This window comes from Acanthochromis polyacanthus, chromosome 2 (genome assembly GCF_021347895.1).
Source record: "Acanthochromis polyacanthus isolate Apoly-LR-REF ecotype Palm Island chromosome 2, KAUST_Apoly_ChrSc, whole genome shotgun sequence".
Lineage (NCBI taxonomy): Eukaryota > Metazoa > Chordata > Actinopteri > Pomacentridae > Acanthochromis > Acanthochromis polyacanthus.
Window position 1 is genome coordinate 11,612,895 of NC_067114.1, and position 27,241 is coordinate 11,640,135.

General features: G+C 39.8%; 2 protein-coding genes across 3 annotated transcripts; both read right to left on the minus strand.

The window, feature by feature from the left end:
- Positions 1–19: 19 nt before the first annotated feature.
- usp47 (ubiquitin specific peptidase 47) lies at positions 20–21,866 on the minus strand. Its single transcript, XM_022203337.2, is given in 29 exon segments — positions 20–1,638; positions 2,506–2,636; positions 2,722–2,769; positions 2,935–3,065; positions 4,231–4,349; positions 4,454–4,569; positions 4,675–4,755; positions 4,863–5,038; positions 5,641–5,787; positions 5,790–6,441; positions 6,599–6,718; positions 6,852–6,967; positions 7,273–7,480; positions 7,756–7,857; positions 7,978–8,090; positions 8,796–8,851; positions 9,084–9,160; positions 9,389–9,520; positions 10,231–10,389; positions 11,608–11,760; positions 11,857–11,952; positions 12,162–12,311; positions 13,144–13,223; positions 13,345–13,490; positions 13,580–13,676; positions 13,769–13,922; positions 14,063–14,179; positions 16,366–16,560; positions 21,571–21,866. Coding segments are annotated over 29 exon segments (4,092 nt in total). The 5' UTR covers positions 21,616–21,866; the 3' UTR covers positions 20–1,463.
- Positions 21,867–24,465: 2,599 nt separating this feature from the next.
- Positions 24,466–26,046, minus strand: clec3a (C-type lectin domain family 3, member A). Of its 2 annotated transcripts, none has more exons than XM_022203340.2 (3): positions 25,767–26,046; positions 25,585–25,671; positions 24,466–25,199 (listed from the first exon to the last, which is right to left on the minus strand). In XM_022203340.2, exons 1-3 carry the CDS (start codon positions 26,044–26,046, stop codon positions 24,802–24,804), a joined length of 765 nt encoding a protein of 254 aa, XP_022059032.1. In that variant the 3' UTR covers positions 24,466–24,801. The 2 variants fall into 2 exon arrangements, with proteins under 2 accessions (XP_022059032.1, XP_051793959.1); XM_051937999.1 differs by having other exon boundaries at positions 25,585–25,677.
- Between the last annotated feature and the right edge of the window lie 1,195 nt (positions 26,047–27,241).

Consider the following 27,241-nt stretch of genomic DNA (forward strand, 5'->3'; position numbering starts at 1 on the left):
CAGCGACGGAAAACTGCAGTTAAGAAAAAAAAAGCACTTTAATTCATTTCTAAAATCATCTTTAACTATTTTTCACACAGGATCTGAAATCTCAAAGAAATAAACAACAACGAAAATAAAACCCAAAAAAAACAAAAGGTTTTCTTCTGATATTGGCATTTCTACAGTGAATAAGCTGGTGGCAGCATCAGAAGCCCAGCGGGGGGCTGGGATCCTGAGCTTCAGTCCTCAGAGCAGTTGCCTGGGCAGACTGAGGAGTCCAGCAGGCTTTCTACACCCTCTGGTGTCTTGTCTATCAAGCAGCAGCAGGTAGAAGCGCCAAAAAACGACCTCACGCTCTCTGACAAAACCCAGAGAGCTCCCTCCCATCAGTACAACACCATATACACACACACATGGATGACACAAGACACCCAGTTCACATGGTGCAAAAAACAACAAAAAAAACAACAAAGATATCCACTTCCTAAATTAAAGGTAAATACAGACAACAGATGCGTGCCTGAAGTCTCACGAGACCCAAATGAATGCTTAAGTCCGGAGCAAAATAATAATTTACAACCAAACAAGGAGATTCTTAACAAAGTCTACTTGGTTTTGTGTCATTGTACTTTGTGTTGAAGGACCAATAGCCTATGTGTCGCTACGTCTAGTGGAAGTGATTCAACAGAGGCAGAGCTCCTATAAAGCACAAAGAGCAGCAGTAAGGACGACCCATAACAACACAATACTCTGGCATTATAGGAGCATCGGAGGAGCAGAAATGATCTTTACAAATTCTTAATTGTTGCTTTTTTTCAATTCTGCAAATCTTATAAATGAATGATGCTTCAGCTTCAAAGTCACTGAGAGAGTAAGGTTTGCCTTACCAGAGGAGGCGAAACTGAAGGAGGGAGGGTAAGTAGTTCTTGGTTGCATGTACTGTTGGTTTTTGGGTGAGCAACATAACATGAAAATGGTTTCATTAACAAAGCAGCGCTCAAAAGGTGTGAGCACATGGACTTACAAGACGGCCACAGATGAATCAGAATCAACACCATGTCCAAAACAGGAAGATTAACACGCAGAGTCAGGAAGGAGAGTGAAAGAGCCTGTTGTGAAAGGAGACAGAAGACTTAAATAGACAGGATGGATGCCTTACAGACCAGCTTCACAGTCCCAACATCTCTGCATCCATCTCTGAAGCTTGTACTTTCAGTTTATTTGTCTATACAGTATTTGATTCTTTTTCTGTATGAATAGCTTTTGTACTTCCCTTTAAACTTTACAGTACAATACACTATAGTGCACAATAGGGTTTCTGAGCCAGTCCTGGGGCTCAGAGTGGAGGGTGAGAGCACATCAGCCTCACAACGCTGCTTGATTTCAAGTCACTATTGGGCCCGACATTCAGAGTCCAACAGCCTGGTTGCTCTGCTGCGGCAGCCAGATGATCTAAATAACCAGGAGTGGTTCTCTCAGCCTCAGTCCTGCCCTGGGTCCTTTGCAGGACCTCCGTCCAGGTAGATCTTGAGGGCTTTCTCCTTGCGTGGCGAGTAGCTGACACGGTGTCCGGTCTTGAGCAGACGGCTGCTCTCCTTCTTCATGAGCTCATTGCGTTCATCCTCTGATAGCTCCAAAGGTTCCTCTGTGCTGTCCCTGCACAGACAAACATCCCAATAACATTAATCTGAAGTCACAAATATTTAAAACTTAACATGCTGAAAGAAAGAAGATTGTGATGTAGTTCAGTGTGGCAGCATTTACTCTTTGAGATTTATCTCAATTTGTAAGCATTTTGTGAAACAAAGAATGAATAAAAAAAGCCTGCATGTACGTTGAATTTAAATTCTTTAATCTCTTATTAGCTTAGCAGCTGCTCTCTCTATAGATGTCCCTACTACACAAGGTCACAAGTCTCGATGCTCACAAGCTGTTAGCACTAGCATTAGCAACCAAGATCACAAACAAGCCCCCTGTATCAAAGCAGTCATCACTTTGTCTGCCTTTTCAGTCAGTACTGAGTCTGACTGTGTGTCACATTTTTCTCATTTCAGTATTTTTATTTGTTGCTTTATTATGTGGCAACAAAACTGAATACAAGCACCAACATTTGTAGCAGAACATGTTGATCTTTTTGAGACATTTATTCAAGATATTGTTGGTACTGCCTGGAGGAGGCATAAATGTTTTCCCACACTGGCTAAAAATAAGGTTTAGTCATTGATTCAAAAATAAATTAGATTTTGAAATCATAACAAACCTTTATATAAATTTATTCAGGATTAAAATGTAAACTAAGTTATGTTTTCATACAATGTTGTTCAATATATCGAGTACATTATTTTTTCTAATAAATACTTTGAATACCCAGCCTGCCTTGTTAATGGTGTTAAATGCATACACATTTGCGGACATAATATAGCCAAACCCGGGGGGAACATTGTCCTTTGTGTCTGGCAAAATACTAAAATACGGACAACACAAAAACATTTCTCCTGTAACTTGATGTGAACTCATTCTTACCTGTAGAAAACCACAGCTCCATCATCACAGATGTAAAGAGGCCACACATTTAGGGTCGACACTTTGGGGTTCCAGTCCAAATCCTGGTGGATCTCCAACACAGAAATATCACAAGGAAACGTTCCTCTGCCCTGCACAGAACAGATGGGAGGTGCATCAGTAAATTAACATAATATGAAACACGAGGTCCTGTTTGAGGTAATGTAATTCACATACCTTTGCAAATTCCAGGTTTTCAAGAGGAATATCACTGATTCCACAAAGCTGCAAACAGAAAAAAAGATTTTAGTCACAGAACAGCATCATGTCCCACAGATAATGAATAAAGTTCAGTGATTTTAAATTAAGTAGTGACTATTATCTCAGTTCCAAAGCACTGTGTGAACACAAACTATGAGTAAAGATACATTTATCGGGTGACAGACTTACTTTCTCCTTGAGTTCTTCTACACTGCTGCTCTCCAGAATCACTTCTTGGAAAGGCCCCAGCTTCATTGTAGCCGGACTCCATCTCCGAGTCAGAACGGCCAGCTGCGACATTGACTTCATCTTTTCTGGTTCTGAGAAACAGACAGGAGACCACTGACCAATGAACTATACTTTACTGGAACTTCAGGTAATCAGAGTCATTTTGCTGCACGTTTTACTTATTTAAAAATGGGTAAAAAGTCAGAAAAAATTATCTGCCTGTATTTTCATGGCATTTCAAATTTGGAACATGATACAGCTTTGACCATTTAGAAATAAAATCATTTGACTGCTAAAAACTCATTTTAATTTTTGCCATAGGGGCGGCATGGCTCAGTGGGTAGAGTGGCCGTCTTGTAACTGGAAGGTTGCCGGTTCGATCCTCGGCCCGTCGAGCTCATGTTGAGGTGTCCCTGAGCAAGACACCCAACCCCTAATTGCTCCTGATGGGTTGTGGTTAGCACCTTGCATGGCAGCTCCCGCCATCAGTGTGTGAATGGGTAAATGTGACATATCATGTAAAGCGCTTTGGATAAAAGCGCTATATAAATACAACCATTTTACCATTTGCCATAGAATTTCAAGTATTTTAGCACAAGTAGTTAAGTAAATTTACAAGACTTGAAGCAAAGTCATAATTTCTGTATCAGAAAGAGTATGCACGATTTAATTTTGAGCATGTCCCCAAGTCCATGAGGGTCCATGCAGACATCTGCATCCATTCCAAAACTTGTGACAGTGCAAACTCTGCATACTGCAAGAGTGCATGTGAAAGGAAAACAAATGCTGCTGGAAACGAATGCTTGTTTTCAAGAGAGACAGAGTGAGGAGATTCTCGGTCATCCACACCTTTACAATTCATGATTAAAGAGTTGTAATTGAATCAGTCGCTGCCAGACTTGGGAGGTGCTTTGATTTGTAGCCACATGCTTTCCATCAACAGTGCCCAGTAGGTAATTGTAAATCAACAGAAATCCTGTGCCATGTGTGCCCATTGCGTCCGGGACACCTCAGGAATAATTAGTGACACCATTATACAGCCCAATCTGTAACTAGCTGCTAAATAAGTGTAAAGTGCACAGCCAGCATTTCCAAACATCCACAGTAGCTCTGAGTGTTTTTCGGTATCTAATGTACACATGTATACTGAAGCAGTAATGGAGAAGCCTGCATTGTTCTGCGCACAGAGATGCAGAAAGCATGAGTTTGCCTTGAAAGTAGCAAAATAAATAGTTTTAAAGAAAGAACATTTGTTACCATTAAGCACTTCCAGGAAGACCTCCCAGTTGGAAGAAATGCTGATGTCTTCCTCATAGACATGATAATCCAGAAACACTGTGCCCGGATTCTTCCATGTCTTTTTCCTGAGACGAACCCTAAACACACAAATAACCATTAACTGTTTTGCACAAACCTACGCTTTATCTCGAGTGATGTGACGTTATTAGTCTATCAAAGTTTAATCAGTGACTAGTCTTACCTGTCAATGCTGAGGTCAAGCTTGCACTGCTCTTTCAACTGAGGAAGCAGCTCCTCTTTGGACTGTCTGACAGTCATGCCCTTGGCAAACACGGTGTCCACGAGGAACTTGCAGGGCTGAAAGAAGAATATATAACTGGATTACTGAAACTGCAACATTGACAGGTTTTAACAGCGACCTTGTATGACCACAATGACTGTGGTCATCCATTTAGTTCTTACCTCTGGCTCATTCACCAGTAGCTGATACACTTTAACTCTGTATTCACCCTTTTTCAAGGCTCTTCCTAGTCGGATGGTTATCTGTGGAAGATACAAAAAAGTACAAGTTACGTCTTAGTTCAAGCATTAGGCCATTCCCACACAAACTATTCAAATCAAATGAATAACTTCTCAACAATTGTCCTGACCTTGTTATCGTCAGAGAATGATGAGAGTGTTTCGTTAAGCCGTACGCTCTCAAACTCCTGGTTGTTGGCATACACCCGAAACACCTTGAACTGGGTTGAGGTGACTCCTACGTAGGGCTCCAGGTTCTGCTTGAATGCTGCTAATGTTATTCTCTTGTCCACATGAACCACTAAACCTGAAGCAGATGAAAAGAAAAAACAATGGAACATTTTGTAAGAATTATTCCATTCAGGGAAGAAAAACAGCTGAAGAACACGTTGGTTAAGGTCCTTCTTCCTCATTGTAGTCAACAGAAATCAGTTTTAAAGTAACGCAAGAAAACAGCATCATTACTCTGCCAAGGAACACAGCAGAGTTTTGTGACGATTGCCTGTTAGCAACATTACTCAAAAACGAAATAACAGATTTGGATGAAATTTTCAGGGAAGGTTAGAAATGACACAAGGATCAACTGATTAGATTTTGGTAGTGATGTGGCTTATAGTTTGGATGCATGGATTTGTTAAAGATTTCTGCATCAGTGCATGGCATCATTGTAACTATGGCAACAAATGAACACTACATGAGCTGCCTGCAGACGATCACATGATTGCAATCCTACTACAAATTGACCGCCGTGGACCACAAATTGTTTAAAGATTTCATGGTGGAGTACTATCATCTCCAAGTGCTTTTCTTGTACTTTCTTCTGGCAAATTCAGTTAGACAATTTGAACAAAATAATACTATTTAAGGAAATAAATATTTAAAAATGCATCATGAATAAAAGACTCGTACATTTTTGTGTATCCCATGTTGCGTCATCCTGAGAACAAGGCTCTGTTCTGAAGTACAGGTACTGAGCCTCGGCTTTGCTCTTTCCATTGTCGTCATACTCGCTGTCTGTTCCAGAGTCTTCTTCGGCAGTGTCCCAGGTCTCTTTTTGCCCTCGTGAGCTTTGGAGCGTCGGCTACTTGTAATGCTGTGCGAGTCCAGGCCGTTGGCCAGCTGGATGGGACCACTGTCTGCATTACACAGTGTGTCACTACTGTGACTGGAGCTCAGTATGTCGCTGTCCACTGAGCTGGTGCTGCGGTCATTGTTCACCTCAGAGTCCGATCGCTCCTCACAGGCAAAGTGGTTCTCGGGGTCAGAGGAGGCACCGCCAGCGCCCCCCACTGTGGCTCTGATCCGGTTCTCCAACTCTCTGTTGTCTGCAGCTACACAGAGCGAAGAGTTTGAGTCAACCTCTTGGGTTGGGGATTCGATATGTTCGAAGTCGCTGGCGTCAGAGCTTTTCTGGCTGTCACTGGTGCTGGAGCCCTGCTGCTGCTGCAGAGACAGATTCTTTAACTTTTCCGTGCTCTCCTCGAGGATAGCCTCTACAGACTTCCTGTTACCCTTTGACCCCTCAAAGGGCGCGTCACCGTCACCTCCTACTTTTTGGCAAAGAGTTCTGTTGGCCAGAGTACCAGGAGACTGTTCAGGCAGTAAGATCAACAGTCGGATTGTGTTCCCGTGACGATCCAACAGTTTCCACAACAGTGAGTCAGTGAAAGCAACCTGATGATCAGTCAGCTCAGAGCTTTCTACAAAAACCTGATGAAAAACAGACAAGATGAAAAATCTAAGTTATTGATTTTTTTGATGCAGTATCACATTTCAAGTCAACTTTGGCAGTCAAATTCTCCACAAAACAGGAACAAAGCAATGAAAACACATGCAAACATTCACAACTAAAAGACAACAAAGACACCTTGTTACTCCTGAAGAAGCCCTCAGCTTTCAGTGTCTTGCTTGGAACATAGAGGAGCCGGAGGTCATTATAGCAGCGCTCCAGAACCACACGCATGGTTTCTGCAGATAGCCCTGTAGCCTGAAAGACACGCATAAATAATGTATAGAAATCTGATCTTACATTCTGAAGGGCAATGTAATACCACTTCAACAAATTTCTGAGGCAATGATGAAAATAAAATACAGTGAAGAAGCTGATAAGAGCAACAAACCTGTGCAATAAGCTGTTTGAATTCAGTGATCGTCTGGTTCAAATATGCCCGAACACTGATGGGAGAGGCGATGGTCTCACTCTTCAGATCCACAACATGGACCTTCACCATCACCTCTGTAGAAAATCACAAACACACCCACACAAAGGCATAAAGCAACTACTTGTGTGTTCTGACCATCTACACATTTCCATCCATCACTGGTGTACAGTCTATTTGTATCTGCTTTATTGTTATCCATACAGTACCATCTACTTAGTTGTGCATTCTGCTAAATGGGCTGCAGTCCATCCGCAGTTGAACATAATCAGCAGCATACACAACACAATGCAAAACAAGAGGACTCTCCCCATAACTTTCAGACATGACAAACTTGTCCTTCCTAAATGTTTGACTGAAGAGAAACTGACAGACTACTGACCTCCAGGTTTGTAAGGCTGGAACACTTGCTCTGGCCTGCGTGTCTCCAGCAGCAAGTCGAACATGTATGAGGACTTGACTCCTCCCAGCAGGAGGCCCATCGGTGTGTCCTCCTCGCCTTCGTAGGAGCGCTCCAGGTACTCGTGGAACTCGTCATACTTCACCAGGCGACAGCAGTCCTGAGAGACGACTCCCTCCAGCTCCATCAGCTGAGGGGCAGAACACAAAAATGGTCATAAATAAAAATTGGAGTTATCACCCATATTTTATACTGTGAGATCACTTGCCAAAGCAATTTATCTTTTGTCAAAGTCACACAACTGTTGTGGGATTCAATGGATGGAAAAGAAGACCTGAATGCAGTCCCAAGCATCCTTCAAGAACACTCCAACATTAGATAATCAGCACTTAGTTATGACTATTAACAGTGTATTACATTGATTAAGTTGCTGAAAAAACGCAAAGAAAAGAAAACCCAACAAACCTTGTAGGCCATTTCTGTTGCTTCTCTAAGAGTTTTGTCTTTGTGCACTTCTAACTTGCTCTCCATCATCATCTTCACAGGATGCATGCAGAAAAGCTTTATCTGAAGGAAAAGAGTATATAAAACAACAAAAGTTTGGCTTTTTCTATAAAATGAGGTATTCTATTAACCGATCCTTGTTTACAAGAGAACAGTGAAATGTAACCAAGCAAGGGTAAGTACCTTGCAAGTGTTGCGTTCGATTTCTCTCTGTCGCTTTTCTTGCTCTTCAGACTCTTTCTCCTTCTGAACCAAACTTTTTATGTGCTCTGGGAAGTCTTCTGCAGCTAAATATTCTGCAGACGGAACAGACAGTGCACATTATTCTACTGGTGTGGGGTAAACTACAGAAGAAGAGCTCAGCCTATTGCATCACAGAGTATGAGAGTTGGAAGAATGATAACCACAACATAATGGCACTGAATGGAATCTGATGAAGCACTTAAGCCAAGATCAGTTTCTTTTCAGACTCATGCAATGAAATGCCTCTGAGGAGCTACATTAACTCCTGCCACAATGGCACCACACTAGGCAAGCCCAGTTCAGCTGGACCACAGACAGGGCCTGCTGTAGACTTTGTCAGTAAATTATGTGTCAATAAATTGCACTAGACTAGATTCTATTTGAGGTCCAGAAAACTCACTTCTTATTTAAATCAAACAATAAAACTAGCATTTATTCACATGTACAGTATTTTCATTTAAAAAAACTCACGACAACAATGGTCAAATATAAAATGTATCATGAATTCAGATGCATTAGAATCAATTATGTAGACAAATCAGATACGACACTGGATTGCTTAAAACATATGAGTTTGTAGAATACGACAATTTTCACACTGAAACCACCAGTGCTGCCCTTAAAACAAACAAAAAATGACGCTGCTGATTTTAAGACAAAACTAAACTGATGACATGCCAGAAAAGTGATCAGCATACAATGGAATCTAAGTAATTTTGGCATTTTCCAAGGCAGATTTAATCAAAATAATTCCTTACTTGCATTCCTTGAGGGATCTTTCAGTCTATAAATGAGCATATATGCATTGGTCGAGCTGTTGGGAGGAAAAAAAAAGTCTTAATAATGACCATTGTCTCGCCAGAAGCATCGTTTATTGCTTCAAAAGAAACAGTAAATTACAGCGAAAAATCTACAAGAAACCTCTTGTTCTCCTCTTTGAACAGAATTGTAAATGAGTTGCATTTCATTACCAAGCCAATGTACTGTAAGCATGTGATGTGTGTAAACCCACTGTGGGCCAGAGAGGCATATGAAACACAACTGACCTTGCAAAGGCACTGGAATAATAGCCTCTGCTCCCTGAGGACCCCCCATATGTCTTCCTGATATCATCCTGGGTGATCTGTCCAACAGAGACGCACAGGAACGTTACAAGAATGATTTAGTTTGTTCTACCATGACAATGATAAGCAGCATGTTAAAGTGAGAGCAGCATGGAGTGCATTTGTGACCTAGTTTATAGAAAGAGTATGTAAAATGTAGCAGTGACACATTCTGGCGCAACACTCTGCCGAACATTTGCTATCTTTTGACTTAGGACAAAACAGGTCACTAAAGGACTGAAACTGACCTTGCTAACGTGCTGATCGTTGAAACTGCACCACTGGCCATCACTGAAAGATTTGATGCAGGCGTAGTAGTGGCCACCCGCAGCGCTCCCAGAATGGACCATGACAGAGAACAGCTCAAAGGTCAGCAAACTCTGAGAATGAATAGGGGAACATTGTTAGGTAAAACCAACAATCAAGTTGCGGACTTCCCTGTTGATGTACTGCAGATATATTTTCTCGTCTATGTACACTTAAGGAAATCCTTCAGTTTAAAGCAATAAAACCACAGTGACTCGCTAAGTGCTGGCTAAGTCATCCTTTACAAACTGCAGTACACACTGTAAATGAAAGACGTCTCATGTAACAAAAACAGGAAAGTACGGTATAACTTTTCAGCTTTGGCTTCCATTTGAAAGTGTCTCAATAACATTTCCAGGAGTCTCTCTTATCACTTCATTATTGGCACAGCAAGTACTGATGGGAAACAGTATAAAGGTGGGGAAAAAAGAACCAGGAGAGCCACAGTGTACTCTAGAGCAGCTTCACAGCTCTCTGAAACACTACTAAGGAATTTTAGAAAGTTTATTTGGGCTTTTTGTAGTGGAGATGCTGCATAACAATCAAAATCTGTTCAGTTTTTTGTGATCTGATGACTATAAAAGCACAAGATTCCTATCATTTTTAAACTCAACCATTCAAAGACACCTAACGTTGACTATGAAGGCATCTCCACTTGGTGTGCTTCCCCTCTTTATTATTTCCCTTCATGTGTCCCCCATCTGTAGCTTAAATATGTCAGACGCATTTTCAGAGACAGAACATTTACAACAATTTTGATTTAGTGAGTGGTCAAGAAGACTACCTTTGGCTTCAGCACCCTCTCTGTGCTGCCCGTGCTGTCCAAACAGATGCCCTCATCCACACAATCATCGGTGGAAAAATCGTTGCTCATCTGGTCGCTGTGGCAACTGCCTTCATTCTCTGCTCCACTGTCAGTGCAGCTCTCTGTCTGAGGCGACTTCTAGAGAAGAGGCCAATTCAAAACCAATAACAGAGAAAGGTTTTAAAAAAAAAAAAAAAGTAGGCAAGGCACAGTGGTCAACCATAGCTTAAGTACAGCCCAACTACAAAAAGCACAATACATATAAAAAGTAAAAAAAAAAAAAAAAAGCACAACACAGAATGCTCAGTTAGGTAAGAGAACCACTGGAGCAGGTTAACATCTCTGTTCATGAGTCTACCATACGAGTTCGGGTGGTTATATGGAGCAAATTGTCCATGACAGAACAACACGAAGGGGGCTACTGCACTTAAACCAACATCACTGCAACGCTCCTGGGAAAAATGTTCTGTGACTGAATGAAGGTTAAGCGTTAGCATAAAGATAGCATTGTATAAGAACATAACATCCTCTCAAAGTATGACAAAGGAAGTATCATCAGCACTTTTTTGCTGGACACGAAATCAAACCCGAGGTCTATCATGGCCTATCTTGATACTGTCCAGATGGCTGTCGAACAGAAGCTCAGTAGGTTGTTTGATGTAGCAGTACAATTACGTCAAGCTCTAAAAAAGCATGAAAATTTGCCTCCAAGTGGCCAGGTAAGAGTCCAGACCTGAACACAACAGAGATACTGTGGGATGGTGTCAGACATCTTCAGTAAATGGCTGAGTTAAAGCACTTCTGTAAAGCCACCAGCACCGTCAGTGTTTAATGGGCATAATTTCACAATTCAGTTTTTTTGTATTTTGTTATCTTAAGCAGATTGTGTTTGTATTTGTTACTTAGACTGCCACTAGATAACATTTAACGAAAAATTAATTCAGAAAACCAGATGGTTCCAAAAGAATGCTTTTCAATTACCTCGTTTACTGTTTTTATTTTTCATTCATAAAGTTTTTCTTGCCACACACATTGTAAGATGCCAAAATCTGCAAGTAGCTGATGGGAAAAAACAGTGTCACAAACGCTAGATTCTCAGGTTTTCTTTGTACACTTGCTGTTATCTGAGCATCCTGATCAAAATGGCCAAAAAAAATCCTAAAAGGGAAGCATTTGACGTGATCGTTTTCCAACAATAGCTTACAGTTACATCGATTCATCACATTTAAAGGGTTATTACTAGATAAAAGAAAAAGAAAATCAGATTGAGGTTAGCCCACAAAGTGTTTGCTGCTATTAAATGTGACAAATTTAATAAAGAGTGATGGAAGCAGGTACTGTGACTGCTGCTCTCACCTCATCTTCCACATCAATGAATGGACTCATGTCAAGCTCCTCAGGGAAAGTCATGCGGTCATTAAGTTTGATGCGATGCATAGTGGTGTAGTCAAAATCAAACCTTTTCAGCTGTAAGGTCAGCAGGTAGGGAAAGTGCAGAAACCTCAGACCCTGTGGAGAAGAAATGATCAGATAATCAGACAGGTCAAGATGAGAACAGTGCATTCTTTGAACATGACTCCTACGTCATATTTTACGTGTGCTCACCTTCCGGGCGTCACATTTCTTTTTGCAGCGTTCACAGAAGTACTGATTGGGTCCATCCAGAGTTTCTGGCTGAATGAATGCCTGCAAAGCCTCCTCCTGTGGTGGCAAAATGAGTTTTAGTTTAATTTGAAAAAAGCTTAGATATCCAATAAACATAAACTGTATCAAAATGAGGTGAAAGCACTGAATGTAAAACAGCTTTAAGTGGCTGTTAATCACAGAGTGAATGAGTGCTAAGTGATGCTGCAGTCTTTGATGCCCATGTGTTAAATGTTTAAAAGAATAAAATGCAGAGAGAAACACACCACACTGCCATAGGCCTGACTGGCTCCGAAGGGTCTGATTACGAGAGGGATGTCCAGGTAAGTATCAATCCTCCAGCTCTCATAGCCACACTCCAGACAACGGACATAATCCTTCAGCTTCCCCTGGTACAACTGGTTGATCAGGTCGGCCTGAGGACATGGAGGCATGACAGTCAGGTCTTCTCAGCTGTGTTTCCCATGCAACAATCTAGACTTTTGTTGGGCTGCAGAATTTTCTCACCAAACTACATTTGTTTATTGAAAACAGCAATGATACGCAACAACTATTGTGGCATCACCTATCATCAAAAATTGGTAAATGAATTAAAAATAGAACAGAGTGTGGCCTCTCATACAAATAAAACACACACACACTAAGCAAAAAAATATGCTACACTATCATGTTAGTCTTTTAGGAGAGCCCCACTGATATTACACACAAGGTGTGCTTAGCACGTGTAGTGCTGCTCAGACTGTAAAAACAGTTCTACTGTATAATGTCCCATGCAGCTCACCCAAACAACTGTTTATACGGGCTCTGGACAGTAAACAGGACACCAAAAGGCAAAAAATTAATTAAGTAAATTAGTTACTGCACTTGGAAGAACACTCCATATGGCATCTACAAATAGTGAGTTTACGGTTTTTAACTGGAAATTAGTTGCTAGTTTACTTGAGGCTGCATATAAATAATCCTTTGTAGCATTATGGTAATGAAGTTATTTTTCATGAGGCTCACATGTATTAATTTTGCCCTAACAAAGCTCATGTGTACAGATCACGTCTGTATATACGCACACTAGACTAAGTGTTTGCAGTTTATAACTCACTCCTGAGATAAGAAACGGCTAACCCTGGGGCTTAGTGGCCCTTGACACCATTTCCACAGTAGGTCCTTTGTTTCCATTCTGGGGGGAGCCCTCAGTCTGGCTGTTGAATTTTTACTGTTAGAAGTCTAAGAAAATTTCTTGTTTTTTCCTACCTGCTCCGTCTGCTTCCATTTCTGCTCCAGGGCATCAAACATGACCCTACACAGCTCCTGGACGTCATGCTGCTGCCAAGCTAAAAACAAACGAACAAGAAGTATAATTAAGCGCACAGATGCTGAGGCACATGGTCTCTTCTTTCGCTAACACGCAGACAAGCCATGTGAGTCTAGTCACAGGAGCATACAAATACTTACCCTCACTGCTGTCCCAGCCAAAGCTCCGCGTCACATCAGTGGTCTCAATTGCTCGTTTCTTGCTAGTTTGCAGGAGAACAAACAGCCTTTGCAGCTGGTAGGGGATACTGGTAACTGGATCCTCTTCTGACTCCTCAAATTCCCAACTGAAGACAGAGAGATGTTTAAAAGAATTTTCAAATTTATAATACATGAGTAAGACTTCGCAAAGACATCTATAACCACAGTTCCTTACTTGTAGAGGGCATTTCTGAATTCCGGGGTCATGAACAGTGTTTGCAGAAGACTGTTCAAATAGCAGGTCATTGCTTGGTTAACCAAACCAACGTAGCCTACATTGAGAGCAAAAGACAAGAAGTCAAAGGTCAATTGGGGTTGTAAAAAAGAAGTGGTGCCACGTCTTCAGCTGGTGAACAAAACTTACCCGTCTCAGATTTGTTAAGGATAGATGAGTAGGAGTAAGAAGGACTGCTGTAGTCACCACTGCAGCCTGCAGTGCCGTCTCTTGGTAGAGGCCCAATAAATCGCTCCTGGGAGCTGTCGTCCATTCCGCTGCTATCTGCTGTTCCGGACTCATCCTGTACACAAAACCATACCATGTAATAAATACATTTTTTTAGCCTACAAACAGAAATCAATCTCACTATTGTGGACCCCACAGAAGAGATATACTTTTTTTGACATTTTGAATTCATTTTGTTAATCTTCTTCTACTCACCGATGCAATCTGGGGCTGCTCTCCATCTTTGTCCGTGAGCTGGAGGAAGTTCCTCTTACCGCCCGGCTCAAAGGCCGAATCTGAGAGGGACATCTCACTGCTGTGGTCCAGCGGTGCCTAGAGGGAAGCACAGTATAAACAAAAATCACATGGACAGACAGTCTTTATATAGAGGTCAACAATTCCTGGAAAATGAAGAGAAAAACAAAAGCAGCAAATATTCATAACAGTTTACAAAGTACAAATGGAATGAACTTACAAGAAGACTTAGACTCCTACTGAATCCATTCTCAGCTGATTCCCTGTATTGATGTGTACGAGTATAGCAGTTTGAAGCCAACATGTGAACAACACTATGTAGCTTTCTTTCTCCCGGGCAAGCTGAGGACGAGCAAGCTAAGTGCTGCAGTGGAAACATGCAGTAGCTTAATCCACTGACCTACTCAGTGAGATAACAACAGACACAGCACCTGGGCTTTGGCCTGGGTCAGCAGCAGGATTAGCCTGGGCTCATTTAAGAAAAGGGAATAATATGTACACAAAGACACAAGAGAACAAACTCAACACTGACTAAGCATATTAAGAATGCAGTCATTCTGTAGTTTGCTTGGCTGAACATAAGAGCACTCTCACCAAGCCACACAGAGAACAATACCATGGCAAAATGCATTTTTGTACACTGATACTATGAAAAAAGACTGCTGGCAACGTCAGCAGGCACTGCCATTATCAGATTTGCTGAGGTCATGATATGGTGGACGTGCCCTTCCCATGTAAATGTTGCAGGGGCCACTGGATGTGTCACAAGTAGAGCACGAGTTAAAAAGAAACTGTAAACACAGGCTAGGAGGCATAATTATTAAACATCAGAGTTCACCAGAAATACAAGCCTAAACTCAGCTACACCAAAATCCAACAATACCCCAACGCATTTCCACATTAGAGGCCCCTGTACCAAGATCAACACAACAATCACCATCTTTACTTGGTTGTCAACTGTAGCACATTCACAGAAGAAACAGTCTGGTACTGACTAAAACTGGTGTAGAACTTTGGTCTTTCACTTCTGTTACATCAAATTTGGTAGAGTTGCAGTAGAATAAGCTTAATGACATCCGTGTCGCTGATTCATTGTTAAAAGGCATATTTGTTTCAATAAGGTGAATGTATTTCAATATTCTCTTCAGTGTCTTCAAGCCATAGAATCTAAGGTTTTTCATTTTTACTTTACAGATGTGGAGCCGTTACTGACAAAGTTAGGGAATGTTTTGTCAACATTCTTGGATGATGTTCAGCAAAAAATGTGACAAAGTCTGCTGAACTGCTTCATGGATAGTTTTTTCTGCCACCTGACAAGTCCAAGCTTTATTCTTTTTTTCTTGTCAGAAAGATATCTGACTCTTCAGGTGCTAAATGTCCACTACAACAGTCCCTAACACTATCTGTTAGCCATGTAGTGCTATGCTGGTAGAATAGAATGTGTGTTAGTGATCCCCATAAACACTGATGAGGCCAGTCATAAGCTGTTAGGTTCCTGGTCATTGCACATTTTCTTAGCTCCTCTTAGCTCATTTTACAAACACAGTACCACAGACACTCTGTAGTGAACTAGGATTTCCAAGATCCAAGAGTTTTAATTTCTCCGACTAAAAAACCTGGTTCCAGTACTGCACTAGTAATTAGAATTTGTAGTTTTTTCCTTAAAAAAAAACTACAAGTAAAACTAAACCAAAGTAAAAATAACCAGAAAACCTAAACAATGACCTGAAAAATGCTAAGCTCTGTAGATAGTGTCCAGTGTTAACTCTCTGGGAGTTCATCAATACATGCAACCACTTGCATAAGTTGCTGTTGGTATACAAATATTGATCAGTGCAGTTTTAATCAGCTCTGAACTGACCTTTCAACATATTTGACCCTACATAACCCCAAGCCATTTGAGCTACTATTTTCATAAAAAGCTTCCCCTGTCTAACTAGGTTAAGACAACTATTTATTTGTTTGAACTCTTGCATTAAGTATTCATTGAAATGGACTCCTACTGATTGCAAGCCTCAAAATTTCAACACGCAATCAAACTAAGAAACACCCTTAAGCATGCAGTGCCTATTTCACCGGCGGTGTGTCACATTAGCACCATGCCAATTTAAAGACTTAAGCCTTTGATATGTCCATGTAATCGCAATACTTCAGTCTATAGCTCATCTGAGATCCACAGCTACCGAGATAGTAGATTTAGGTGGAAAAACATGATCACACAATCAAAAGTGACTGTCTAAATTTAAAAAAAAAACATTCCTAACCATCTCTGGTGTATTCCCCCAGGCAAGGTCAAAAGTGCCATTCACATATCCCGCTTTGTGGGCCACGTCTTCATAAAGTTTGGAGAGGGTGGTGGAAGCAGGCAGGTTGAGGGTCAGCCTCTCATTGACCGTCTTTGCGCTGGTGATGTCCTGAATTATACACAGCACTCTGGGCTCCTCAGCTGCATTCTGGATCTGGAATTGAATGACAGTAAAAACACAAGGTTGATTTACTGACTGAATTTGTTTTGTGTTGTAAAAATCAAATGTTGCAATGAAAATTATAAAGCTGGGCAACAAACATCATCATCAGAAACATGCCAGTACATTAAAGACAAGCCACCACTTCACCTACTGCCTGATCTGGTTTGTTGTGAGGTAAGTTACATTTCTAAAAAGATGCAGCTGCACATTGAACCAAATATGATTTTAGCAACAGCTTAAAGTGTAGGAGAGTATTAAAAAAGACAATTAATAAAATCATTCTTTAATTAGGGATTGTTGATTTAAGTGAAAATGTTCTCAATTTTAGACAATTCTTTTAGACAAAGCTCCTATTTCGCTATTAGATGAGTTTGTTCTGAGATAGAAAGCAGCATTTGAGAATTTTAAGCTTTTCTCCAAAAAGGCTAGAAAAATATGTTTATATTCCTTGAAATAAAGCAGTGAAAAAGTAAAAATGCTGTCACAATGTAACTGATTATAATGTAATGTACCGTTTTGATAAATTACCTAAAAGTTTTTAATGAGATCATAAAAACAAAGACCATTTTTAACAAGAACACTAATGTGATGGTGACTTCCAGGAGCACATCCACAGCAATGGCAACCTACAAAAGCAGCTCACATTTTCTCTTCTGCTTTTGTGGTTTAAATATGAAACTGCATAACAGATCTCTTTTCACATAGGCTATGAAATAAATGGCTGACAGTTGTCTCCTGTACAAATACATTTACAATAAAACCTGCCTACAAATGACTGGACAAGCTCACTTTCTGCACAGTCCAGAAAAACATGGACAGGCTGTGTAAAGTTTTCCTGAATTATCCACAATCTGTTTAAAAAAAGAAAAGACAGGCCATGCATTTTCTGACTCATGTTTCATTTACTGTAAAACACGGTGTAAACTATTTTTCAAGTGGAACAGGAGTGTCAAGGTCCAGAAATTCACTGTGTCATCTCAACACTCCCTATAGTTTGTTTCTCATTGGTCTGATATGTACTGTACCTCATCAGGTGATATGCTGACTGAAAGTCAATATCAAAAATGAAAGAAGCAAAGTCACTCATTAAGCATGCAAAGATAAGCCACGCCTGTTCTTCAACTTCACAAAATGGAGGTTAACTACAAAATGTTTCGCATTTTAATTTACTAAACTGTTAGAAGTTCAGGAAGGTGAACATAAAGCACATCACAATCTCACAGGGCTTTAACAGATATGCTGTTAAAAACTACGACTGAGGATTGAACTGTATTACATTGTAAATACTAATCAGAACTAGGTACTTAAAATTGGAAATAAAATTTTAACCTTGCTTCTTTTTTTAATCACATATTTGAAAATTATGAAACAGATACCAGACTTGCTTTGTGTGAAAAAAAAGCCCTAAACTCGACAAACTAAGATACAACTTTGGTGCCAGAAGGAAAACTCAGGTACTGTAATTCTGAATGAGACGCCACTTTAACTTTAAATTTCCTGTCTCTTTTAATTACCGGTAACAATTGTTGCTGATTTTAGTATGATATTCATCAAGGCCATTGCTTCATGCATCTGTTCAACACCATGCTTAATACAGACCACATATTCCAACGCCACACACACCTGAGAAAGCCTCTTCATTTCATCAAAAATACTCTGTCTGCAACTCCAAAATACACCCTAATAATACGTGGAGATGGTTGGGAGGAAGAACAACTTGAAACACACACAGAAAGGAAAATGACTTCTAAAATATGACTGCATAGTTACCCTCAAACACAAAATTTAGGCTAAATGAAAATGATTTGTAGGCCTTCAACCATGAGTGCTTAGTTTGCAAAAAAAAATACTTTTTTGTGGTAAAAGTGTGATAATTATAGTATATTACAGTTTTTGCAGCCTCTTTGTGAGGTTTGTGATCTTGGCAAAATGTGACTGACGGGTCCTATAAAGAAGCCGCAGCTGACAACACACAAGTGTATTATGAGATTAAAGGTTATTTTTACCATGGATATAATCAGAAGGTGCTGACATGAAGCCACAGGTACCGCAAAACACAGCCAGTATCTCTTTACAGATCCTAAACGAATCTTAATAGCACAAAATAATTATACACCATATTGTTGTGAAATGTCTGTCACCGGGGACATATGCAAATACTGAGAGAGGTAATGTCACTACATCTGCACAATAACAGAATAGAGATGCACTGAAAAGTAGACAACACACTGACAACTAATCTCTTTTTTTACAGAGAACCATTTATTCACTTGGATGGATTATCGTGTCCAAAAAAACTGTTTTATGGACAGGTGGACACAGTGGATGGCAAATCAATAGGGGCTTTAGTCATTGAGAGCAGTGGAAAAAACAGATGAGGTGGTGAACATTTGAGGTCACTAGAAATATGTATTGCTAAGTCAGTTTTGGCTCGTTGTGACTTGTGAAAGCAAAACAAGCCACTATGAGGCATCTTTGAAAATATATCTTCCTTATCTGTTTTTTCATAAATATTGCCCACAGAGGATTGTGAACTAGAAGCATGTTTTTGCATGTCCTGTTCTCAAAAGCCTGTCAACAAATGGCCCTTCGAAGACAATGAAATATCTATTTTCTGACTGCCAGAATTAATCATTAACAATTACTGGTTTTTGTGCATCACAAAAGGCAATGTGGTCAGTCAGATATTGCCTAAAATCCAAGATAACTGTTATGTGTCATGATAAAGTCTGAAGATTTGCCAGCATTTTTTCAAAACAATTCGAACACAGTTTTTTGAATGAAACAACTGCAGTTCGAAGGTTTCTAATCTCAAAGCTCACTGAGATTGATTCAGAAAAGACAAACATTGGGAAAGTGCATGAAAATGTCATAAATAATCAAGAATTGCTACCTCAACAGAATGCTGTGTGAAATGATAATCACTAACATAAAGGCACTATCATTACTTGTGATACAAAGGAGTAGATGTTGCATCTCTCTGTACCATAGTGCATAGCGGAAAAAAATATTTGAACTTTTACAAATCACACAGTGATCAAATGTAAATGGTCTATGAATGTATGCATATACACTATGGCAGCCTTTGGGACAAGAGGATTTGTAATCATCATTTAGCACAACAGAAGCAACACAAAGTTATTTAGCTGACACATGTCTTGAATGCTATGGGGTTGCATGTGAGTGTGATTATTAGATGGGTTTCTCATCACAGAGGCGTTTCATTTAATTGGGCCCATTGCATAAACAGAGAGCTCCTTGTGACAGAGTACACACAACATCCCATCATCTCTTGATTCCATTCAGTCCGTTACCTTCACTAGGAACATTTAACATATATCTATCTTAATACTAGGCTGTTTTAAGTAATCTTCTCTAAACTAAAGCAAATCTGCAAAAAAGTCTTCTAAATTCATTTGAAAGAACAACACAAGGGACCTTTTGATATATTTTTTCCTTTTTAGGTATTGCTTAATTTTGAGTACGTTATGTAAAATTACTATCTACATTGTGAGGTTTTTAAACAATGAGGGCACGTCTACCTTCTAAATACTATAATCCAGGGAAACAAAAAAAACTGTTATACTGGTAAAACATGATTTATGAAGTGATATGGCTCTAAGTAAATAGCATATTATTTCCTTCTCATGAGGACAAGACATTATCCTTGTCTGAAGGCTTCTGATGCATAATAATCCATTGATAAACTGTATATATAACGGGTACAGTGCTTGAATGGAAATGTTGAAATTAAATAAACCCTATGCAGGGTTTATTTAATTTAAATCCAATTCAGTGCTTAATGTAGGACTATGGATGATGAGAATACAGCTATTAAAATATTGATAATTAAATACTAGTACTCCAAATAACTTGGAGAAAGTCTATCATTATGAGTAAGTACAAAACAATGTACAAACATGACTGCCATGTCAATAGTGCCCTTTAAGACGTTTACTTTAACATCACCCTGTTAACCTGGACCAACACGTCAGTAGCCAATTTACCATCTGACCACCGTCACTGGAGACAACGAGGGACAGAACCGATTGACTTTCTGCTTGTGTGAAAACACAGCACCATACATAGCATAGTACCTTCAAATATTATTGTTTCAGAGAGCAAAATGCACTCTGACATTAGCTAACCACCAAGCCAAACATATCACGATAAGCAAGCAAATGCTAAGTTAAGGATGTCAAAACGGACAGGGCGAACGATTTAATTCTCACATTAACGCTGCGTTATCTGCATCTTCACCAGGAGCAAAGCTAGTCAGTTCCGCTAACATTAGCGTTAGCTTGCGAATTGGACTTGCTAACATTAACGTTTACAGAAAACTACAAGTTCCACTCAAAACAAACTGCAAATGATCGCAAGAATTAACTAAGGTGTGTGTATGCGTAAAACTAGGCTACGCGTCGCTTCAACACGGTACGTCATATCAACTGATGAAGCTATTTGCATTTGATTTAGCAACTTCAAAAACATCTACATTAGCTGGAGTTGTTGCCAATAACCAGATTAAAAAAGCTAACGACATTAGCTAGCCAAATCCTACAAGCTAATGTTATGCAGGTTAGCTCAGAATTGTTAACAAACGTCTTTGTTTGACGGGATAACAGCTTGTCAACTGCAACATTTGGGAGGCTCGGAAGTTTTCGATGATGAGAAAGCCAAATTTGAAAGCTATTTAGAATAACAATAATTTTGCTGAAGCTGTTGCTGCCTACATTATTTCACTTCGCCTGAGATGTAGCGAAACTAGCCGCTAACTGATGTTAGCAGTTACGTTAGTTAGCCATGTCATGATAGGCCGTTCAAGTCATGTTTAGCTAGCTGTTAGCAGCTGAGAGTTAGCCTCTAAACGGTAGACCAAGATCGCAAACTCCCAAAGTACTACAAAAGTTTCGCTATTATTAATGTGCACGGCCGGTGAAGGTGACAGCTAACGCCCAGGCGCTGCCTCGACGACCTGGACTTGGTCCGTAATAACCTCACCTCTTTGGGTACGAACTGGTTCTCCTCGCTAGGCACCATTTCCATTTGTGCGACAGTTTAGACAAGCATCTATCCAGACGAGGATGTCAGCGAAAAAACTTTGCAGCGCTACACACAAACATGGTTTGTGTTCGGTTTGTTGTTAGTTTGGATGCTTGGATAACTAAATTAAACTTGCCAAAACTTGTAGGCTTATCAAAGTGATCGCAACACTCTCGGCTGCACTACCCAAGCACAAAGTGTCCTGCTATAAATGGAGAAAAATGGCCGGTGTTTTACTCCGCGAGACTTCATTCGGGGAGCTGTGGCGTCACATTCCATCCAGAGCAGCGTGCGTGATGTGTGCAGACAGGATGACGTCGGCGAGCGTGTGTGCGTTTTTAATTTTTTTTAAAGGGCAGAGATGACAGCAGCACACAGGAACACGACGATATCTGTTCAGGATGGGTCTGATAGAGGGGTGAGGGTCAGCTGTGGCTCACCGTGGCAGCGCTTTCAGTTTCAACAACGCGGTCCGATCATTTTTAATGGGTGAAGGTGGATCAGAAACCAGGAGGGAAAATAAAGGAAGGGCGCAGCATAGTTCCGTGATTTAATAAATGAATAGCCTGAATACTTTTTTAATGATCAAAATGTGAGGGATGATGTGTGGTTCACTGGAAGTTTGTGCCACTTGATTTGTACATGCGCAGAATCTGCTGTAAGGATTAAAACAACGCGATATTACACTGCAGATAGACAGATTTTATGTTTTCACTGCAACCAAATATACACTCTATGAAGAAAATTATGTTAAACTGAAATGAGATCAATTACATTAATTTCAATCCAGTTAAATTCAATGCAATTTAACTCAGTTCAGTGGATTTTTCTAATCTCAAAGTCTATCTATCTATCTATCTATCTATCTATCTATCTATCTATCTATCTATCTATCTATCTATCTATCTATCTATCTATCTATCTATCTATCTATCTAAATAAATAAATAACAACATTAATTATTACTATTATTGTCATGATGGGTAGCATTTGTATTATAGGAGTTTGCGATCTCACCTGCAAAAAGGCTGAACAAGACTTGGACGACTATTATGTCATGACTAACTACACAGAGCAAGTTGAAGGCTATAGAAATTTTTTAATGCTCTGTATAAATATTGTGGCTTGACTTGACTTCGGACTGACAACATTGGCACAGGATCACTAAGACACCAAAGCAGCTGGGCTTTTATCACAGACTTTTTAATTTGGTAGTACACAGCAAAAATGCCCAATAAGACATTTTAAATCCTGCTCTTTTTAATCCGCTCTGCACTTCATATTGCAGTGTGGCAACAGCAAAGCAAAGCCAAAACAGAACATATTTCACATTGTCACCTCAGAGCAAGAAGGGTCAGGGTTTGATAACAGTCTCTTTCTGCGAGTTTGTATGTTCTTTCAGTGTGTGTTTGAGTTTATTTTTGGTAATCTGGGTTCCCTCCCACATTCCAGAGGAAGGTCAGGTGAACTGGAGACTCTAAATTACATCTAGTCTTTAATTTAAAAGCCTGGGTGTTTGTGATGCAGTTGAGTCTGGAGATACAGATGTGGTTTAGGAGTTACTGCAACAAGATAGAGTCCTAGAATGATAGGAATAAATCCACGAAGAGAAGAGGTTCTTATAAGAGAATAAGAAAACAAGTGAATTATCAGTAATTTCCTCATAGTTTACGTCACCAAACATGTGGAGTACTGCAGGAGAAATTCACACAGCAAGAAGTGGATACTAGAGATCATGCAGTGTCCTTTTTTTTCTCCAAGAAATACATTTATAGTGATATTATTACTATATGGCAACCTTTCTGCTTTTCATTTAATCTGTCCACTGTTATTAACATACCTAATTTTCTCTCACAGTTCATTTTTATTGCATTATGATACCATGGTAATATTTATGCATTACAGTCAGAGTGTAAATATTTGTAGTGGACTTTTAATTTTGCAAAATTTGTTGGGTTAAATCATTTATATTTATTTTTAGACCCAAAAAATGGAGCAGTGTTCACCGTTCAGAGCTGTACATGCTGCCTTTCAATAGATTTGATACCAGAATTGAAATTACAACAAAGGTTACAGATGTTTGCTGTCTTTGGACAGGTTACAGACAACATATTAAAATCATTTCATCGTACTCTCTTTACATGTCCACAGGCCCAAACATTATGCCTTGATTCTTAAGGTTATTCTTGAGATGATCCCATCTTATTTATCTTTTAATCAGGAATAATAGGGCCTACAGCCTCTCCTCACAGGACTTTCTGTATTTCATTGTTTCTGAGGTCAGAATGGAAATGGGGAAGAATGCTTTTAGATTTGCTGCTCCAACTACACTGAACATTTTGCAATCAGAGCTCACACTCCAAAGTCTGGTATCTGTGAATGCATTTAAGGCTAAGATCAATTCAATCATATCTAGGCTTCTGGAGTGCAAATGTTTTAATTAAGAGCAAATTTATTATTTTAACTTATCTTGTAGAATGATTTATTTGTATTTTATATGTCTATGTTGAAATGTGCTTGTGTGTTAAAACTGTTGTTTTTAATTTTATGTACGGCTAGTCTTGGCCAGGCCTTTCTTGTAAAAGAGATCTTGGATCTTAATGGGACAAACCTGATTAAATAAAGGTAGTAAACAAAAATAAATAAGTGAATACTCCTATTAGCTCATTTTTACTCCCAGGTTTGCACAAATTCAGCTGCTCAGCTACGAGAACTAAACTGAGGAATCACTTGTGTTTATGTGTACAACTGCCTCAATGTAAAATACACTGACAATGAGGAAATCAGAAAACTTAATTCAGGATTTTTTTTTAAAGTTCATGGGATGAATGAAAGAAATGGTAACAAAAAATGCAAATTTTTAAAAAACTTTATTTCCATGAAACTTAATTCTTGTTTCTCATGCCGTTTAGTCATCATGTGAGGCTTTCAGACTTCTGCAAAATGAACATAAAATTGACTGATAATTTATTTTTATCATAGAGAAATCACATGATGCCCCCTGATTATCACATGAATACTGTTCCTACTATGTATATTAAACTTATTAGAAACCTAATTAATGACCATAGAGATACATTTTAATATAAATCATGTTTCTATCATTAACAATATGTTGCATTTTTACAGTTATAATCAATTAAACCCGCATAAATGATCCTCAAACTGTTAACAGCCTCCGTGTCTCCTTCAGGGAATGACATATTCACAGATGTACTTCTTCAGGCTGCGACACACCTCATCGTACCACTTTCCTTGTGCAGCCACTGAAAGAGCAACACAGCTCTCCCTTTTCGTTCCTGTGGGCTGCTTCTTGGAGCGATCCCAGTTGAAGTAGCTGACTGGCAGGCTGTTGACATCAACATACTGGCCTTCTTTCACTATGTCTGCCACACCGATCCAGAAGTCCTTGGATCCCGGGGCACTCCTCTTGGCATAGTCCCTCAGCTCATTGTTTTCCATCATGTCCCGTGGCGTTGCAAGAGTTCCTCCTTGTGCAATGCAGTCTTCATTTGCCTCATGGTAATGTTTGGGTTCCTCAATGGTGAGATAACACTTTCTGTGAGCTTTAATGCCCCGAAGACAGACTGAAAGCACAAAGCACTTATCTCGTGAGTGAAATGAATTGTAAAGATTGACCATTTTGCTATTGAAAGAGTGAGCTACCTCATTAATAGAAACATTCTCCATATAAATTCATAAACAGTCACTGTGCAATTAAACCTTTTACTTAACATAAATTGGCTGGTGTGGGTACTGATGCCCTCTACTGGTGATGAAGCTCACCAAGGAGTTCAAAATCTGGGTTTCAAGTGACCAATTATCTCTCAGCAATGTCCCACTCTTGCATGGGAGCTCAGTGGCCTAAATTAACAAGTAACATTAGGTAGTAATATTACAAACCAGACGTCACATGAATAATTTATTCCTTATGTTTTGCAGAAATCTTGCTGTATGAAATGAGGCCAGTACCTGTCTGCAGCGCCTGCATCTCTTTCAGTGAATTCACCTCCTGCCACAACTTCTCAAGCTGGGACTTCACATCATCGTCCTCTGCAGCTGCATCTCGACAAGGAGGCAGGAAGAAAAACGGGTCAGACAAACAGTGCAGAACACATCATTTATGAAACAGTGTGTGCGATACGTGCAGCTACCTCCAGACTGACGGGATGAAACAGCCTTCTTGGTGCGAGGTGGACGGCCGGAGCAGAAGTGGAGCAAAGAGAGGCCGAGGACGAGGAAGACAGGGAGGGCCAGACGTGCCATGTCTGAGGCCAATGGATCCTGCAGCACAGGACTCAGTGGCACACCTTGTACTGCTGTGAGAGGAACTAAAAGCACTGTGGGCAGCTCAATATATACTGGCCCCTCTGTATGCCTTTCCTGCTTCTCTCCCTGCATTGGCTCCAGCTCTGTTTGTGTTTGTCCAAACATCAGGAGGAGGTGAGGGAGGCAGAAAAAAAGGGTGGAGGCAAATAATGCTTTCCTTGTTTCAAGTTATTTTTACTCAGGACAAGGTGCACTCAGTAGTATTCCCTTTCATTTCACAGACAAACTGGAAATTTATTGACTGCTTCACTATTACAGAATGTTCTTCATCCCATCCCCGTCACGTTAGTGTCTGACATGCTTTTAGACGAGTAAAAAACGATGTTATACATGGTGTCAAATCAGAAATTAGTGCTAACACTACCATCTCTGACCTGTCAAATGATACCACAGATCAGTGCAGTGAAATATAGAGGTAACACTGCATAAAAAAGGCAATTTCATAATTTTGGCAAATAAAATTAAGCAAATATTGCTGCTATGCCAATATAGCATATCTATAACACTGGTCAACAACAAAAAAATTGTCTGAGGTTTTAAAGCTGTTTTAAGATAATTTTGGGGTGCAGAATTCAAATATTACATTAGTTTTGCTCTATCAGGTCAACTTTTTTAACTATGACCATTGGTTGTTTTTCACCTTTTCTTTATATATATGCGTATGATTGCTTTATTGTTTACGCATCTACAACTTACAATCACTATATTTTTGGTGTATATCTCTATCGTATATTGTTTTGGATGATACCCAGTTTTTGTTTCTTGAAATATCTTCAGTAAATTATTTTTATTCTTTGCACATTGCAAAGCATGTACTGAGTATCTGCATCAATGGACAAAGGGCAAGAAGAGTTGTCTAAAGTCTGGAGTTCCCATGGTTTGGAGAGAACCAGCAAACCATGTCACTGACTGCTACTTCTGTGCTGTAGATGTAACTGGGATTAACAGAAAGAACAGGGGCAGCCTTACATATCCTGATCTTCAATCAGCACGTCATCCTGTAGCTCACTGTGATGAAATCCCAGTACCTGTCTTTGGAGAGCTTCCAGATATTAGTGAGGGAGATTCCTCTAGTGACCATGAAGATCAAGAGGATCAGGTGTTTCTTGATGATGATGCTCCACATCCTTTCACACAAATAGAGCTAAATGATCTAGTTCGTGATCTAAGCTTTTGGCTTCCCAACTGAAGGAAAAGAACCTTCTTGCAGACAGTACTCGCATAACATTTTACAGAAACAGACACCAGGAATACCTCTGTTTTTTCTCTGAGGAGAATGATTTGGTGCATTGTTCAAACA

Excerpts from the sequence above, each read along its gene's own strand:
- clec3a (XM_051937999.1), bottom strand. The coding sequence starts at position 26,046 with ATGTTTGGACAAACACAAACAGAGCTGGAGCCAATGCAGGGAGAGAAG. Across the intron at positions 25,678-25,766 it reads TTCATCCCGTCAGTCTGGAG|ATGCAGCTGCAGAGGACGAT; the intron begins GTAGCTGCACGT and ends CTCCTTGTCGAG. Across the intron at positions 25,200-25,584 it reads GATGCAGGCGCTGCAGACAG|TCTGTCTTCGGGGCATTAAA; the intron begins GTACTGGCCTCA and ends TTGTGCTTTCAG.